Below are 16,987 nucleotides of genomic sequence, written 5' to 3'. Positions count from 1 at the left end.
GAGTGAGAGAGGAGAGAGTGAGAGAGGAGAGAGAGAGAGAGAATTTTCAACATTCACTTCCCAGTTATCGGCGGACACAACATCTCCGCTGGCATGTGGTGCTGAGGATCGAACCCGGGCCGCACGCATGCCAGGCGAGCGCGCTACCGCTGAGCCACATCTCCAGCCCAAGATCCATTCTTTATAGGACATATCAGGGCACATACAGGATTGCCTGGAGCCCTTAGTTTGGGCAATGATTTAGCAGATAAAACTACACATGACATACATATTTTCTCTACTGTGGGACGCCATTCTCACACGTGATCGGGTGCCTCCCGTTGAGGGTCTGAGGCACTTTGGCAAATGTCGAAGTTTTTCCCGTCCCTCTCCTGATGAGAGAGCCCATCCGTGTGGGGGTGTGCCTGACCACTGACCCCGGGGACCCAATCGCTGACCCTGACCTTGGAGTGCAGCCCCCCCTCAACCTTCATTGGATGGAATTCTCCCCTGAATCTCTGGTTCCCTAATAAAAGGCTACTCCCCGGCGTGCTCGCTCTCTCTCTCCTGCTAGCCCTGAGTAATCCTTGCTGCCCTGCTGGGCGGCTAGAGGAGCGAACCAGAGAGGGGAGCCGTCTCGGACCTAGCAATAGAATTAAGGTAATTGAGTCTTGTGTTTTTATTTCGATCTCGTCTAACTAACTTTATGCCTAGAACCTCATTAATGAAACCACTGCGCAGGCCGCGTGGTAGATTTGGCGCCCACGAGGGGGGCATTCTAGATTAGTTAGATTGAGTGGGAGCCGGCTATAAAGATAAGGAAAAAAAAGATAAAGATAAAGGAAGAGGTGACATTGGGTCACAAAAGTACCTGGAGTTATTGAAGGAAAGAGACGTTAAATTAATTAAAATGGGAAATTCAACTTCTACTGATAAGGAAATGTACCTGACTATTTTAGACAGTATAATTAATCAGAAAGGGAAACAGATAAAGAAAACTCAGTTATTACAATTTTTAAAGATTGTAGGTGAATATTGTCCTTGGTTTTGTGAACAGGAATCTCCAAATTTACTTACTTGGGAGAAATTAGGAAGGAAGTTACAGAGAGTTTGTATTTCTAATGAATTACCTGGAGGCATTGAAAATATACAGAAAACATGGACAGCTCTAGAAGTTTGTCTTTTTGAATATATGGGCCAGAGTTCCTGGCCCCCTGAGGACCTTTTAAAAGGCATTCAACGAGCTGTTAGGTCTATTCAAATGGAGAATCAGCCTGAGGCTAAGTTAATTCCCTTTCCCTTAAGCCGTTTAAAAACAAAGGCACTAGGGGCCAAGCCAAAGGTTAAAAATGTGGACTTTAGCTCACAGGATCAGACTAACCCACAGGCCGATTGTACAGAGCAACATCATAGAGGAGAAACCTCCCAGATCCTAGAAGGCCCTCCGGAAAAGATAGATGATCTTGCTAGAGAGGAAAATACGGAAGAGACTCCTAGAGGGGCTCAGGGTTCTTCTCAACCACGTGGTGTAGAAACCCAAATTCAAAATGGCGATAGTTCAGATTCGGACCATGACTCACAGTCTGAAGAGGAAGAATCAGATATTGAAATTCAGGACTTAGAGAGAAATTTCAATAGGCTGCGTTTAACACCGCCTGCCCAAGCTATTCAAATTCGGCCGGTACCTGCTAGAAGGACCAAATTTAACAGGTATGCTAAATTAAAAATGACTCTTCTTACCCCAGTCCAGCAAGGTATTAAGAAGGCTCAAGAAATGGGGGAGGATACTAGTGGTTTTTACCTTTTTCCAGTTTTTGAACAAACTGATGAACAAGATCAGAGAGTAAGAGTTCATACTGTAATTCCATTTAAAACTATTAAAGAATTAAAAAGTGCATGTGAGATGTATGGTCCAAATTCCCCTTTTGTTCAAAGTCTGATAGAAAATATTTGTTCACAACCCCTTCCTCCTAGCGATTGGATTTTTATAGCCAGATCTTGTCTGAGTGGGGGAGATTACTTAATCTGGAAAACCTATTGGAGTGATTTCTGTAATGAACAAGCAGAGAGAAACAGAAGGCAGGGCCTAGAAACGCCAGTAACGATGTTTTTAGGGACTGAAGATTTTGCAGCTTTAGAAAGGCAATTAAATTATGATTTTGCAGTATACAATCAGATAACTGACTGTGCAAAGCGTGCTTGGAAACAGATCGTCCCCAAGGACCAGTCCAATTTAGTCCTTACCAAAATCAGACAAGGTACCAATGAAACTTATTCAGATTTCGTAGCCCGATTATATCAGGCTGCCAACAGATCCATAGGGGACCCAGGAGCAAGCGAATTCATAGTCAGGCAATTGGCTTTTGAGAACGCTAATAAAATTTGTCAAGATGTCCTCAGACCGCATCGTAAAAAAGGAACTGTTTCTGAGTTTATTCGCCTGTGTTCTGATTTAGATCCCACACAGTTGCAAGCAGTGACTTTAGCGGCTGCGTTAAAAGAGACCTTGGGGCCAAAAAATTTAGGTCAAAAGTCCCGCGGTAGATGTTACGTTTGTGGTAAAAACAATCATTTTGCCCGGGAGTGTCGCATGCGCGGCTTTAAGTTCAGAGCTCCATTTTCTAACAATAATAGATATTACAGGACTCAACGCCACGCGGTGGATTCAGATGGCGCGGATGAGCCCGCCTTCTCGCCGCCGGCATTTCCGCCTAGCCGGAACACAAACTTCCGGTCGGCCCGCCCCCGGGACGAAAGTGAGGAAGTAGGTGGTCGCGCAATGTGACGTCATCGCGCCGACCATGGGGGTCGCCATCTTTGATTTTACCGGAGCGGAACAAACAGTTTCCGTACAAGCCCCTAATGATTTTCAAGGCTTTTAAGAGATATTAATTGGCTAAGGCCATCCTTAAAACTAACTACTTCTGAGTTAAGTCCTTTATTTCAGATATTACAAGGAAATCCTTCTCCAACCTCTCCACGTCAGCTAACTTTGGAAGCTAAGGCAGCCTTAAGGAAAGTTGAAGTTGCAATTAAAAATGCACAGCTTACTAGAATAGATCCTAAAGAAATAGTGTATTTATTAATATTTCCAACTGAGCATACCCCAACAGGAGCCATATGGCAAAGATTAGGAGTTATTGAGTGGATTTATTTATCCCACTCTCCTCAAAAAACATTAATTCCTTTTCATGATTCTATAGCTCAATTAGTAATTAAAGGTAGAACTAGGATTTTACAATTAATTGGATCTGAGCCTGATATCATAATTATTCCATTTTCTGCTCAACAAACTAACTGGCTTTTTCAAACTTCTAACTATTGACAAATAGCTTTTGCTGATTTCCCTGGACAGATAGATAGCCATTATCCTCGTGATAAGATTGTACAATTTGCATCATTAACATCACTAATTTTTCCAAAAATTGTACGAGCTTATCCAATAGAGGGAGCTTTATCAGTGTTCACAGATGGTTCTAACTCAGGTAAGGCAGGTTTTTTCAGTCATGTTCACACAGAGGTGATACAAACTTCTTATACTTCTGCCCAAAGAGCAGAGCTTCAAGCTCTGATCTGTGCCTTAGATTACTTTTCAAATGAGCCTATTAATATTTATTCTGACAGCTTATATACAGTCGGAGTTACCAAAAATATTGAAACTTCAATGATTGGGTTTACTTCATCACAGGAGTTATTTGAATTATTTCATAATTTACAAAAGACAGTGCTAATGCGAAAGTACCCATGTTTCATAGGACACATTCGAGCCCATACTAATCTTCCTGGACCTCTAGTTTCAGGTAATGACAAAATTGATAAGTTAGTAGCTTTTTGTCAACAGATGTCTTCATATGACTGTGCACTAGCTTCCCATTCCTTGCATCATCAAAATGTTTCTAGCTTACGTAAAAAATTTAGTATTACCAGAGAACAAGCTCGTCAGATTGTAAGCCAATGCCCAAAGTGTGTTATTCACACTCCATCTCTGCCATCAGGGGTAAATCCCCGTGGATTAAAACCAAATCAGATATGGCAGATGGATGTAACTCATATTCCTCAATTTGGTAAGCAATGTTATGTACATGTCATAGTGGACACTTATTCTAGATTTATTTTTGCCACAGCACGTACTAAGGAAAATGCTCAACATGTAATTTCTCATTGCTTAGCAGCTTTTTCCGTTTTAGGGTGCCCTATGCAGATTAAAACAGATAATGCTCCAGCTTACGTAAGCTCTTCCTTTCAACAATTTTGCCAAGAGTTTAAAATTAATCATAAAACAGGAATTCCTTATAACCCCCAAGGTCAAGCCATTGTGGAACGAGCTCATTTATCTATTAAGCTTCAATTACAAAAATTAAAAGGGGGGAATAGGATTATCACTCCCCAAAATAGCCTTAATCATGCCTTGTTTGTTTTAAATTTTTTAAACTGTGATGCAGAAGGTCACACTGCTGCTGAGAGACAAATGTCTCCTTCAGTAACAGGCCCCTTAGGCAGAGTTCTGTGGAAAGACTTACAGACTGGTCAATGGAAGGGTCCAGATCCTGTAATAATGTGGGGAAAAGGCCATGCTTGTATCTTCCCAGAAGGTGCTTTCCATCCTATTTGGGTGCCTGAACGTGCTATCAGACATGGAGGAGATAGAACCCAGACTCAAGCGACTGAGGATCGACCCAGAGGAGCCAATACCCAGAAGGAGGAGATTTCGAAAAAGGATGAAGAAAGACCAGATTGAACCAGTCGAAAAGCTGATTTCGTGGAAAGACGTAAAGAAGCTAACAACCCAGGCTTCCCAAATACTTCGACGCCTAGGAAAGAACAGGACCCCAGTCTTGATGGTAGCGACAGTAATTGCCCTACTGGGCTGTCAGGTAAAAGGGAATCAAGTAGACACTTATTGGACATATTTCCCAGATCCACCCCTGGTACACCCAGCTGTGTGGACTGGAGAATCTATTCCAGTATTTACTAATAACTCATTCATGATGGGAGGATTTACAGATACTCATATTACTCCCAATCATGTGACTAGATTTAATTATTCTGGCTACAGTGCCCAATTACCCTTGTGTTGGTCACATGATAAACATGCTGGCTGTCTGAAAGTATCATTTGAAGAAAAGACAGCGATTGGTAAACCTAGATTGACAAATAATTCTATTTATGGGGACTTAAAACCTAATACTAGATCAGTAATTAAAATGGGACTTTCCCATAACAAGCCAGTCATTTCTGCAAAACCTCCACGGATACCCCACTGTCCAAATAGTTCTATAATTGAGATCGGCACCTTTCCTAAATGGATGGATTATGTAAATGCCTTTCCTGTACAACATAAGGTGTCTAAAGATAGTGGGTATATTTTAGACTGGTCTCCAAAGATTGATAAAAGACAATTACGAAGAAATTCTGCTATGACACCTGCAGGATTTGTTAGTAATATTTTGACTTATAGTGAAGGAGGTATTCAAAAAGATATTTGGCGTTTAATTGCTGCCTCAGAGTATTTACATTTTACAGATAAGCCTTTACCAAAATTTGTCGGCAAGAACTGTAAAGAGGGATCTTGCTATGGCTTAAGAGCTTGTGTCCAATCTCCTTATGTTTTAATTATTGGAAATGTAAAAGTTAAATGGATAAATGACAGATATATTATTACTTGTAATAAGTGCAACCTAACCAACTGTATTACTAGGTATAATGGAGGAAAAGGAGTGCTAATACTTCATCAGCCCTCTTTTGTTTTATTACCTGCTAATATTTCAGAGCCATGGTATGCTGATGCTGGTTTACAAGTCTTGCAGCAAATTCATGCTCAGCTAACAAGACCTAAACGTGCTATTGGAGTCATAATTGTTGGTGTCTTAGCACTGGTCTCATTTATTGCCTCAACTGTCTCTGCGTCTCTGACGTTGTCTCAAAATATTCAGCATGCAAAATTTCTTAATAATTTAGCTCAAAATACTTCCAAGGCTCTGCGTAATCAAGTAAATATTGATGAAAGGATTGAGACTAAATTGAACGCCTTAGAGGCGACTGTTATAGACATAGGTAATGAACTTTCAGCCTTAAAATTTAAGGAGAGGCTTAAATGCCATTCTAATTATAAGTATGTATGTGTTACAGCTGCCAAGTACAATGCTTCTCTCTGGGATTGGGAGAAAGTTAAAAACCATTTATTAGGTATTTGGCAAGATAGTAATAATAGCTTGGATATTCTGGAACTTCATCACCATATCCAAGACATTCAAAATAATAAAGCTGATTTTTCAGATCCTTCTTCTTTGGCTAACCAAATTTTAAAGGAGTTAAATGGATTCAACCCTGGAAATATTCTTAAACACTCCGCTTGGTACATTATTGGATTATTCTCTTTGCTGTTAATTCTCTTCTGTATTGTAACTATAGGATGGCGAGTCTTTCAATCAAGAATCCAGGAACTCCAGAGAATGAACCGCCGCCTCATTTTTAAGACAAAAAAGGGGGAATATGTGGGACGCCATTCTCACACGTGATCGGGTGCCTCCCGTTGAGGGTCTGAGGCACTTTGGCAAATGTCGAAGTTTTTCCCGTCCCTCTCCTGATGAGAGAGCCCATCCGTGTGGGGGTGTGCCTGACCACTGACCCCGGGGACCCAATCGCTGACCCTGACCTTGGAGTGCAGCCCCCCCTCAACCTTCATTGGATGGAATTCTCCCCTGAATCTCTGGTTCCCTAATAAAAGGCTACTCCCCGGCGTGCTCGCTCTCTCTCTCCTGCTAGCCCTGAGTAATCCTTGCTGCCCTGCTGGGCGGCTAGAGGAGCGAACCAGAGAGGGGAGCCGTCTCGGACCTAGCAATAGAATTAAGGTAATTGAGTCTTGTGTTTTTATTTCGATCTCGTCTAACTAACTTTATGCCTAGAACCTCATTAATGAAACCACTGCGCAGGCCGCGTGGTAGACTCTACACTAGAAGAAGCTATAAATTTTCATAAAAGGTTCTATGTCAATGCTAATACTTTACAAAAGCGTTTTAAAATAACTAAGGAACAAGCTAGACAAATAATAAAACAATGTCAAAATTGTGTGACCTTTTTACCACAAGTTAATCTTGGAGTCAATCCTAGAGGATTGATACCTAACCATATTTGGTAGATGGACGTCACACACTTGCCAAAATTTGGAAAACTAAAATATTTGCATGTTACAGTTGATACTTCTTCTGGATTTTTGATGGGCTCCCTTCATGCCGGAGAAAAAACTAAAGATGTTATAGCTCATTGCTTACAAAATTTTGCCACTTTGGGTGTTCCAAAACAGTTAAAAACAGATAATGCCCCTGGTTATACTTCTACCTCTTTTAAACAATTTTGCTCATCATTTGGCATTACTCATATAACAGGAATCCCATACAATCCACAGGGACAAGGTATAGTTGAAAGAGCTCATCAAACTATTAAAATGTACTTATTAAAGCAAAAAGACAGAATTGGGAAGGGGTATGTATTCCCCAAAGATAAACTTAAAATAACCCTTTTTACTCTAAACTTTTTAAATTTGGATTCATCAGGACTTAGTGCTGCAGAAAGGCATATGTGTCCAAAAAATGTACATAAGCCCAAGGTACTTTGGAAAGATATTCTAACAGGACAATGGAAAGGTCCTGACCCAGTAATTGTCTGGAGTCGGGGGTCTGTTTGTGTGTTTCCACAGGAAGAACAGCAGCCAATTTGGATTCCAGAGAGATTAACTAAAGTCCTGACCCAGTGATTGTCTGGAGTCGGGGGTCTGTTTGTGTGTTTCCACAGGGAGAACAGCAGCCGATTTGGATTCCAGAAAGATTAACTAAAGTGATTTCTACAGACCAAAAAGAAGATGATTTGGCTCAAATCCATAACAGCTGATATCCAAAACTCCAATTTGGCTATCCTTACATCTTCAACAGAACCAGGATGCTTTTTTCAATATCTATTTTATTATTGCCCTTTCCCATATCATAAAGTTCTATTTTGTTTTTTGAGCTCATACAGACCTAGGTTAATATTTTGCTGATCAGTTCTATTTTTTTTGACTATAGAGTTTTTAAACATTGCAATGGAGATTTCACCTGTAAAAAGTTATAAGGCCTTTACTATTATTTTATGTGTTGTATGTATTATATTATGTGTGCACACTTGTGTTTTGTGTTATATGTTTGAATGTACGTATGTCCATATATCATATATGATAAGCGCTCATGAAAAAATGGATCCAAATTTTTTTTTATTCACGTGATTTAAATGGTTTAATTTAAATTGGGTAAATAACTGTTAAGAATTGTTTTAATATGTAAACAAAAAAGGAGGTTACTTTCACCTATCCTTTTCATTATATTTAATAATTCTCTTCAAGATAATGTAAATTGTTAAGAAAATTGTTTTCTTTTAGTGCCTTCTGGAATGTTACACAATTATTAATATTAACCATTATTGCCAGAATTCCTATCTTCATCCCAGTGCCAGTGAAGATAATGTAAATTGTTAAGAAAATTGTTTTCTTTTAGTGCCTTCTGGAATGTTACACAATTATTAATATTAACCATTATTGCCAGAATTCCTATCTTCATCCCTGGGCTGGTGAAGACAAAGATAAAACTAATCTACAGTTTCTGCAATAGCCATCACTGAACCGCTTACAGAACTTGCCTAAACTATGTGTCACTTGTATGCATTGTGAACTCACTTGTATGCATTGTGAACTATCTGTTGGTGCAGCGACTTGTGGTAGTGTTGGGATATTTTTGCTGATGATGTCATCGGTGGTACAATTTTCCCAAAAGGAGCAGTCAATTGGCTTGGTATATCTTCCTCCCTTCTGCTTGTCATGATCGTTCAGCTAAAATTTGGGGGCCAACAGAGGTGAGGCAAAGAACCTCACCCCCCCGCTGGTACCTCTCCACAGGTGTGGCTGTATACTGGACCGGTAGTCAATGACAGGTAAGATCTAATTACAATGGTACCAACCTAAGACAGGAGGCTGATGCCCTGAGGTCAGCTCATCCGAAGACGGGTAAGGACCATATGTAGTATTGGACAACCTAAGGCAGGCACAGTCCCTAAGCCACATGCTTGTTGTTTAAACAGAGAGGGGGAGATGTTGAGAGCCACAGCCAAAGGGGCCCCAGCAAACTTCCAGCTGCCAGCAAACTTCAGACTGCCAGTTGATGATTGGCTCACAGCGGCCCCAGCAACATCTAGCTGATTGGCTCCTCCACGGAGCTGCTCATTGGGCTGTTTCCCTGCCCTTTCAGACCACGGAGCTGCTCATTGGGGGACTTCTCTGGCTCTGCCCACGCGACCCAGCCAATCGGCCTCAAGAGCAGGAGGATTGTGGGAGGTGGTGAGGGTTGTGAATTGCTGGTGAATTGTGCCCAGCCAGACTGCAGCATTCTCCATTTTTTCTTCCCTTTCATTATCTCTTGAACCCATTGTAATAATGCTTTTATCCCAACTTCTCTATGAAGTAGTTCTTGTCAAATGAATCAGTCACTTGTTTAAAAAACAAGCAAACAATGTCACTCTCTCAGAAGAATTTAACTTGGCTGATCATTCTCTTTTTAAACATCTTCTATTCTTGGCTTCTAGGACCCACACATTCTGGTTGTCCTCCATCAGTCCTTCTCTCTTCCCCAGTTCTCCCTCTCTCTCTCTCTGGTCTTGAACTTCTGGAATCAAGTAATCCTCCCACCTCAGCCTTCTAAGTAGCTGGAGCTACAGGCATATTCCACAACACTCGGTTGTTTTCATCTCTTTCTGATTCCTCCTCTTCTTGACTTGTTAAAATGTCCCAAACTTGGTCCTTGGATCTCTTTCCTATTAACATTTGCCAGAACCTTGACTTCAAGATAATTTTATCTTGTCCCATGGCTTTAAATTCACATTTCTAGTTCTGAACTGCAGATATATAGTCGGCATTCCTTTTGGTCTCTCAATATATCCAAGAGTCTCCATCATGTATTTCTGAGTAAATGGGATGACTATTTGTGTAGCTACCCAGCCAAAAATCTTTGTAGTCATCCTTGACTTCTTTTTTCTTCTTACACTCCACAACCAATCCTGGATCAAATTCCATTTTCTATCTTCAATACATACACAGAATTTCTCCAGCTCTAATGCTCCCCACAGGGTTCAGATTGTTATCACCTGCTTTTACCCTATTTCCCATGCTTTCTATTTATTTTAAAACATCAAATCAAATCATATCACAAGCACTCCAAAAGCTCTCCTTCACATTTAGAACAAAACTCAAAGTTCTAATGACATTCAATTGCCTACAGAATCTGGCCCCTAGCTACACCTGTGACCTCAGTGCTGTCTCCCTCCCACCCCCAGGACACTGGCTCAGTGCTATTGTTGGATCAAACCAAACATGCTCCCACCAAAATAACTTGGTTCTTGCTATTCTTTTTTTTAATCTTTTTTTTATGTGATGCTGAGGATCAAAACCCAGTGCCTCACACATGTGAGGCAGATGCTCTATCACTGAGCTACACAGCCCCAGCCCAGTCCTTGCTACTCTTGCTTCCCTAATTTATACAAACTTACTCTCTACTTTCACTGAAGTTTTGCTTTGCTGTAGTGTCACCTTCTCAGAGAGGCTATCTTTGATCTCCCTGTTTAATAGAGCACTCATCCCCAACTCAATAAATCACAGTCTGTCTAAAAAGTATAGTTCAGATTCATCACACATAAAAAAGATATTAAAAGTTTTGTAGATGGTTTAGGTGAATAAATGGCAGAAAACACTGATGAAGGTGCCCTGGGCAATTTTTCCCTGTGGCCCCAAAGTTCTGAAAAAGGAGATGAAATTTCTGAAACTATTAACTTACCTGGGACATGACTTTACAAAATCCAACAGCCATTTCTTCTTCAGTTTGTTTTTTTGATTAAGAACAAAGTCCTAAAAAGGGAGAGTTAAGAAAAATGATATCCCAGTTCTACTTTACTAGTGTAAGACCCACAAAGATAAAATTATTGCCCCTTGATGGTTCCCATATCCTTTTTAATGATTTAATTCTTGTAATTTTATTAATAATGCATAAATGGTTAATGAACAAGCATCACCAACATGACTGACCTAAATTAAATATCCTGTGGAAAAAGCATTTTCTATACTATCCAATTTACCAATGATTATTAATAAGCTGGCTAAAAATGTCATATTGGACCCAAGTTTACACAATAAATAAATCTAGGGCTGCAGCTGTGGCTCGGTGGTAGACTGCTTGCCTAGCATGTGTGAAGCACTGGGTTTGATTCTCAGCACTGCATTGAAATAAGATAAGTAAATAAAGGTCCATCAACAACTAAAAAAAATTTTAAATAAATCTAATTTTTACAATCAGCCATTTTATCTTTAAAAAAACAAACAATGTCACATTTATTCAACTTTTTGTGTGTATATGTGGGTACCAGGGATTGAACCCAGGGGCACTCAATCACTGAGCCACATCCCCAGCCCTATTTTATATTTCATTTAGAGACAGGGTCTCACTGAATTGCTTAGTGCCTCACTTCTGCTGAAGCTGGCTTTGAACTTTCAATCCTCCTGTCTCAGCCTCCCAAGTCAGTGGGATTACAGGCATGTGCCACCATGTCTGGCCTTCTTCAACTTTTAAAACAATTGCCCAAGTTCCTTGCTGGGATTAGAAACACAGGGCTGACAAAGAAATATGAGATAAAAATTTCTGTGAAACTGTCCCTCATTAATGCTTTTCTGATGGGCAGGACTTATACTGATATGTCAAAAATACATTTTGAAGAGTAATGAAAAGAAGACCCTTGTTTACTTCTTCAATTTCTTTTTTAAATTTTTTATATTTATTTTTTAGGTGTAGATAGACACAATCCTTTATTTTTATGTGGTGCTGAGGATAGAACCTTAAGTGTCCACATTAATCCAACTTTTATAGTCCATGTGAAAAATCATAACACGTGAGTTATGTAATGTTTACCATAGCAAAGAGCAGATCAATAGCCAAGGGCCTGGCAAGTTGGGGAATGCTACACAATCCCCATATCCTTTTTATATGAACAAGAATCATGCTTTCCAAGATCAGAGGAAAAGGCCAATGCTGAATTTAACCCCAAATGACATAAAACCCAACTCAACAAAATCTGTAGTCTATCCCAGGGCCAACAAGGTGGGTTTTGACTTGGCCCCTGGCTGCTCGTCTGACCTCATTTCTTATCCTTCTCCTTTTGCTCAGCCCTCTTCAGGTACACAGGTCTCCTAATTGTTACTCCAATGCTATGGATACTCCTCCTTCACAGATGTTACCTTTGCTTTTCCTTTTTCCTGGAACACTCTTCTCCCAAAAATCAGCAAGGCTTTCTCTTTCTCTTTATTCCTGTGTTCAACTGTTACTTCATCAGAGGAAGTTCCCTGAAAATTCTATCTGAAGAGAACACTATTCCAGTCACTCTTTTTCCTTATCGTGATTTATTTTTCTTCTTAGCATTTATCACCATTGAAAATGTCACATACATTCTGTTTATTGTTTGCCTTTTCACACAAGATTGTAAGATCCAAGAGAAAGAGGATTTGTTTGGTTCACTGAACCATTGTAGGTACTCAGAAATACTGGATAAGTGAATAAATAAATCTTGCTGTGCTTCCTGTAATATACATAGTGATATTATGCATGCTATCCATGCCATTATCTCGTGCAACACTTAAAAGACTGCAAAGGTAGATACTATTATTTCCATTTTACTGATAAGTGAACTTAAGTTAAAACAACCAACTGAAAGTCATGAATCCAACTGAAGTGAGATTCAAAAACTGACCTTTCAAGAATCCACAATGTCCGAATAGAATATGGTCAACAAAAACCTGAGGAACCAATGCCATTTGTTCCTTAGAGAAGCATCTTCAGAGATAACAGATGTTATCTATTACTCCACAGAAAAGCAGCCTGAGGAAAAAATTGCCAAACTATAATTCCAAACCAACAACAAACTGTAACTCAAAATAACCTGCTTGTCCTCTCAGAGCCAACATTTTTTTTCCTTTTTGAAAACGGGAAACTTCTCTTTTGACCTAAAATTTAGGATTCACTACCCCCAGATTCTGGGCTATGCTGTACTAGCCAGCTCTGGGGAGCTTGGAATATTCCACAAAAGCCTCTGCAAGCTGAGAGGAGAAGCAATGTATTCTGCTTGGCATCTGAAAACAGAAGCCTTAAGTAGCATCTACATAAAAGAAATTTCTTTTAAGTTTCTAGATTTCTTTTTTATCCAGAAAACTGAGTATCCCTTGGGCAATATGTTTCTAAGTTTGAAGTGGGTCATCAGTCTTTGCAAGAAGGGCAATGGAAAGACTGGGGTTTTACATAGTTCCCAGGCCCAGGTTGACTTTTCACGCCTTTTCTCACTGGGAGTTTGAACTTGGGCAACTTAATCCATCTTTCCAAATCTTTCTTTCCTCAATGTCAAGATTGCATGAGCCAGAATGAATCCAACATAACTTTCCTATGTTCATAGATGTATACATGACCAGTGATACTCCACATCATGTACAACCACAAGAATGAGAATTAGAATAAGAATAATTTATAAATAATAACTTATTCCTAATTAGAATAAATTATACTCCATGTATGTATGTCAAAATACACCCTACTTTCATGTATATCTAAAAATAACAAATGAAAATAAAAAAGATTGCATGAGCCAACATGTGACACAGAGAAGCACCCTTGCTCCTGCTTAGATTTTATACTCCCATTTGGAAATGAAAAGAACTTTTTTTTTTATTAACTGAGAAAATGAAAACCAAATACAGCTCACTTGGTACATCAGAAAAAGAGCCCAGATCAGCCTCTCTTAGCACCAAACATGGAAGTTTTGACAAGGACCCAGTGACCTAAGTGGAAGATGATTGGGCTTTCAGATTGGGCTTTCCTTCCCTAAAAGTAGCCAATTTGTGGAAGGCCTCAACACAATGTGTTTAGGTTGTGTCCTGTGTAAGGAAGCAAACCAGATTATGTATCCACACTTCAATGGTTCACAGTAGAAAACCAGACATAATCATCTCCACGACTCTCAGAATCCAGAGCTCCCATTATTCATTCTTACAATGTGTGAAAAAATCAGTTTATTCATTAAAATCAAGAACTCTTCATCCAAACTGCTCAGTTTTGAGTCCTAGTTCTATCATTTATTAACTGTGGTTTGAGTCAGTTAATAAGTTTTGTCACTTATTAACTGTGTGAACTTAAGCAAGTAATTTTAATCTTTCTGTTCCTCAAAATCACAAACTAGGTCCTGGACAATCAAGCCCACCATCTCACATACACGTACAAATTCTCACCCAATCATACACATACACAGAGTCTCACAGTCACACCCATAATCACACACAGCCATATTAGCACAAAGATAGGTGGTCACACACAACAGAGAGACAGTTACACAGTCACAGTGGCATACCACTCAAGGTCATAATCTTGTCACAATTACTCATATAAAATTAAAACTTCAGAAACTGATGAGCATGTCACAAAATCACATCTGCTGTCACAAACATTCCAACACAGGTGTATCCAGAGACAGGTGGTCAAACATATTCACAGACACACAATGTCATACCTCGGTCTCCCACAAACCCATTCACAAATACACATAGTTTTTCCCCGAAGAGACAGATGGTCACAGTCATACACAAGCACACACAGGCACGCACACATACCGTGACACACGAGATAACAGCGTCACACCCGCAGCCTGTCACATAGTTGTACACAGTGACATTGACACACAACCTCTCCAGCTGCGCCTGCGGAGTTCCCACCCCCGTCCCCTGCCGCACACACTGAGCCCAGCCCCCTCTCTTGACCTGGGGCAGAGACCAACTCACCTCCGGCGCCGCGGGCTATAGAAACCAGCCCCACCACCCGGACCGACGACGTCACTGCCCAGAATCCTCCGCGAGGTGGAGCCAGAAGACGACCCAGGCTAGACTGAGCTCTGCGCCATCTGAACTAGCTTTCTGCGAAGGCCTCATGGACCACGAGCTCCAGAATGCTTTGCGCCGCGGCTTTCTTTGACTAAACTACATTTCCCAGACTGCGCTGCGCCCACCACCTCTTTGCGCTTGCGCCTACAGGTGGCCACTGTCAGCCCTGCACGTGCCGGATACTGTGCAAAATCCTAAGCACTTGCTTTTTGAGAAAACGGTGTGGCTCGGCGAACCGGTGACTGTGATTCAACGCTTGGGTGTGCTTGCTGCAACCCTGTGTTTGAGCACCAAGGGGCGAAGGATTCTGTCAGCACACTGAGCTTCTGAATTTTAAATCACACGCCTCGATTGTGAGTTGTTTCGACAAATTTTGGATGTGTGGCGCTGAGGTCAAGAGTTATGTGAGCGAAACTGGCGGTTTATTTATTTACACACACACACACAAACACAGGAGGGGGCTGATCGTTTCTGTCACTGTATTCTTGTTCCAGAAGTCGTCTGCAAAAGTCTGCGAAGGTTCTTCATTTCTGGGCTTGCCATTAGGGCCAATGTGTGTATCTTTGTGTGGGGCTAGTTGTCTCCCAATCTAACTTTTCTTCCACCCCATGCTTTGCTGGGGCAGGCTCAGAGTTCCTTTTATATGCCTTCTCTCCTGTACCCCAGTGGGGTAATTATGTTCTACTTGTGTGAAGTTTCTCTTTTGCACCAGACCAAACCATTTGGTAATTTGGTAGCCCGGGTGTACCTCTGATGTTTGCACTTTTTGGGGGGAAGGAGGGATGGTAACCTGGGTTTGAACTCAGGAGCATTTAACCACTGAACCACATCCCCAGCCCTCTTTTGTATTTTATTTAGAAACCGGGTCTGAGTTGCTTAGAACCTAGCCTTTGTAGAGGCTGGCTTTGAACTTGCAATTCTTCTGGGTCCCCAGGATCACAGGTGTGCCCGACCTTGTCCACCTTGCTTGCACCTTTTTTTTTTTTTTTTTTTTTTTTGGTGCTGGGATTGAACCCAGGGCCCATGTGCATGCAAGGCAAGCACTCTACCAACTGAGCTATATCCCAAGCCCTCTTACTTGCACTTTTGATTCTACCATTTCATTAGGGCCCAGCTTTAAGAAAATTGCCCAGGCAGGAGAACAAGAATTTGAGTCCCTGAGAGAAAGTTCCAAACAAACTTTATTCCCCCTCCCTAGGTCATGATAGATCTGGAAGGAGCACCCAAGACAAGATTCTAGTAAGTAGGGGTGTGTGGAAGCAAGAGAAAGTTCTTGAGATTCCATCCTTGAGTAATATACAGGGTCAAAGGCAAATGAGTCTGGCTACTACAGTGAAATGATTGCTGTTTACTTCGAAATTAGGCATTTCAACTTTCAGAGAAAAGTAATCTTTTTAAAAAAAATTTTAAGTTGGTGATGGACAGAATACATTTATTTATTTATTTATTTATTTATTTATTTATTTATGGTTTGAGGATTGAACCAAGTGCCTTCACACATGCTAGGCCAGCACTCTACCACTGAGCTATAATCCCAGCTCTGGCTTGGTTGTTGTATTAGTGTTTCGTTAATGAAACAAAACACTTGACATAGGCTGCTTGTGAAAAAATAATAGTTTTATTTAGCCCAGTTTATGGGGCTAAAAGTCCAAATGGCACAGCACAGGCCCTTGGGATGCATTACCCCATAGCATGGATAGCAGTGGTGCCATCTGTGGCAGGAGAAAGCAAGTAATTCATTTTAGCAGGAGCACAGAGGCTGTCTGGGGCTAAATTTTCTTTCTTTCTTTTTTTTTTTTTCCTGTAGTGCTGGTGATTGAACCCAGGGCCTTGAGCATGCTAGGCAGCACTCTACCAATTAAGCTATATCCCCAGCCTAGTTTGCTCTTTTTTATAAAAATGCTCTTCTTAGCTGGTACAATTGCACATGCCTGTAATCCAAGCAACTTGGGAGACTGGGCAAGAAAAATCACAAGTTCAAGACTAGCCTCAGCAACTTAGTGAGACCCTGTCTCTAAATAAGAAGTT

At 40.7% G+C, this 16,987-nt stretch overlaps 2 protein-coding genes and 1 long non-coding RNA gene across 4 annotated transcripts in view; 2 read left to right on the top strand and 1 right to left on the bottom strand.

The window, feature by feature from the left end:
* Znf527 (zinc finger protein 527) overlaps window positions 1-14,888 on the bottom strand; it is a 35,841-nt gene extending 20,953 nt beyond the window's left edge. Inside the window, exons 1-3 of the mRNA XM_026379271.2 lie at window positions 14,861-14,888; window positions 12,790-12,917; window positions 10,830-10,900 (exon numbers count right to left, since the gene is read on the bottom strand). Coding sequence (XP_026235056.2) covers window positions 10,830-10,862 — 33 coding nt within the window. The 5' untranslated portion in view covers window positions 10,863-10,900; window positions 12,790-12,917; window positions 14,861-14,888. The remainder of the gene's footprint in view (window positions 1-10,829; window positions 10,901-12,789; window positions 12,918-14,860) is intronic.
* The window catches only part of LOC113175100 (zinc finger protein 569-like), a 127,150-nt gene that overhangs the window by 82,990 nt on the left and 27,173 nt on the right, over window positions 1-16,987 (top strand). The window lies entirely within an intron of this gene.
* LOC144250361 (uncharacterized) lies at window positions 1,521-6,720 on the top strand. Of its 2 annotated transcripts, none has more exons than XR_013342461.1 (3): window positions 1,521-1,689; window positions 4,569-4,853; window positions 6,391-6,720. It is a non-coding gene; the product is annotated as an uncharacterized LOC144250361 (long non-coding RNA). The 2 variants fall into 2 exon arrangements; XR_013342460.1 differs by having other exon boundaries at window positions 4,548-4,853.

This window comes from Urocitellus parryii, chromosome 15, assembly GCF_045843805.1.
Source record: "Urocitellus parryii isolate mUroPar1 chromosome 15, mUroPar1.hap1, whole genome shotgun sequence".
In the NCBI taxonomy this organism is placed as follows: Eukaryota; Metazoa; Chordata; class Mammalia; order Rodentia; family Sciuridae; genus Urocitellus; species Urocitellus parryii.
The sequence above is the reverse complement of the archived record's forward strand: the minus strand, read 5'-3'. Positions and strand labels throughout refer to the sequence as shown.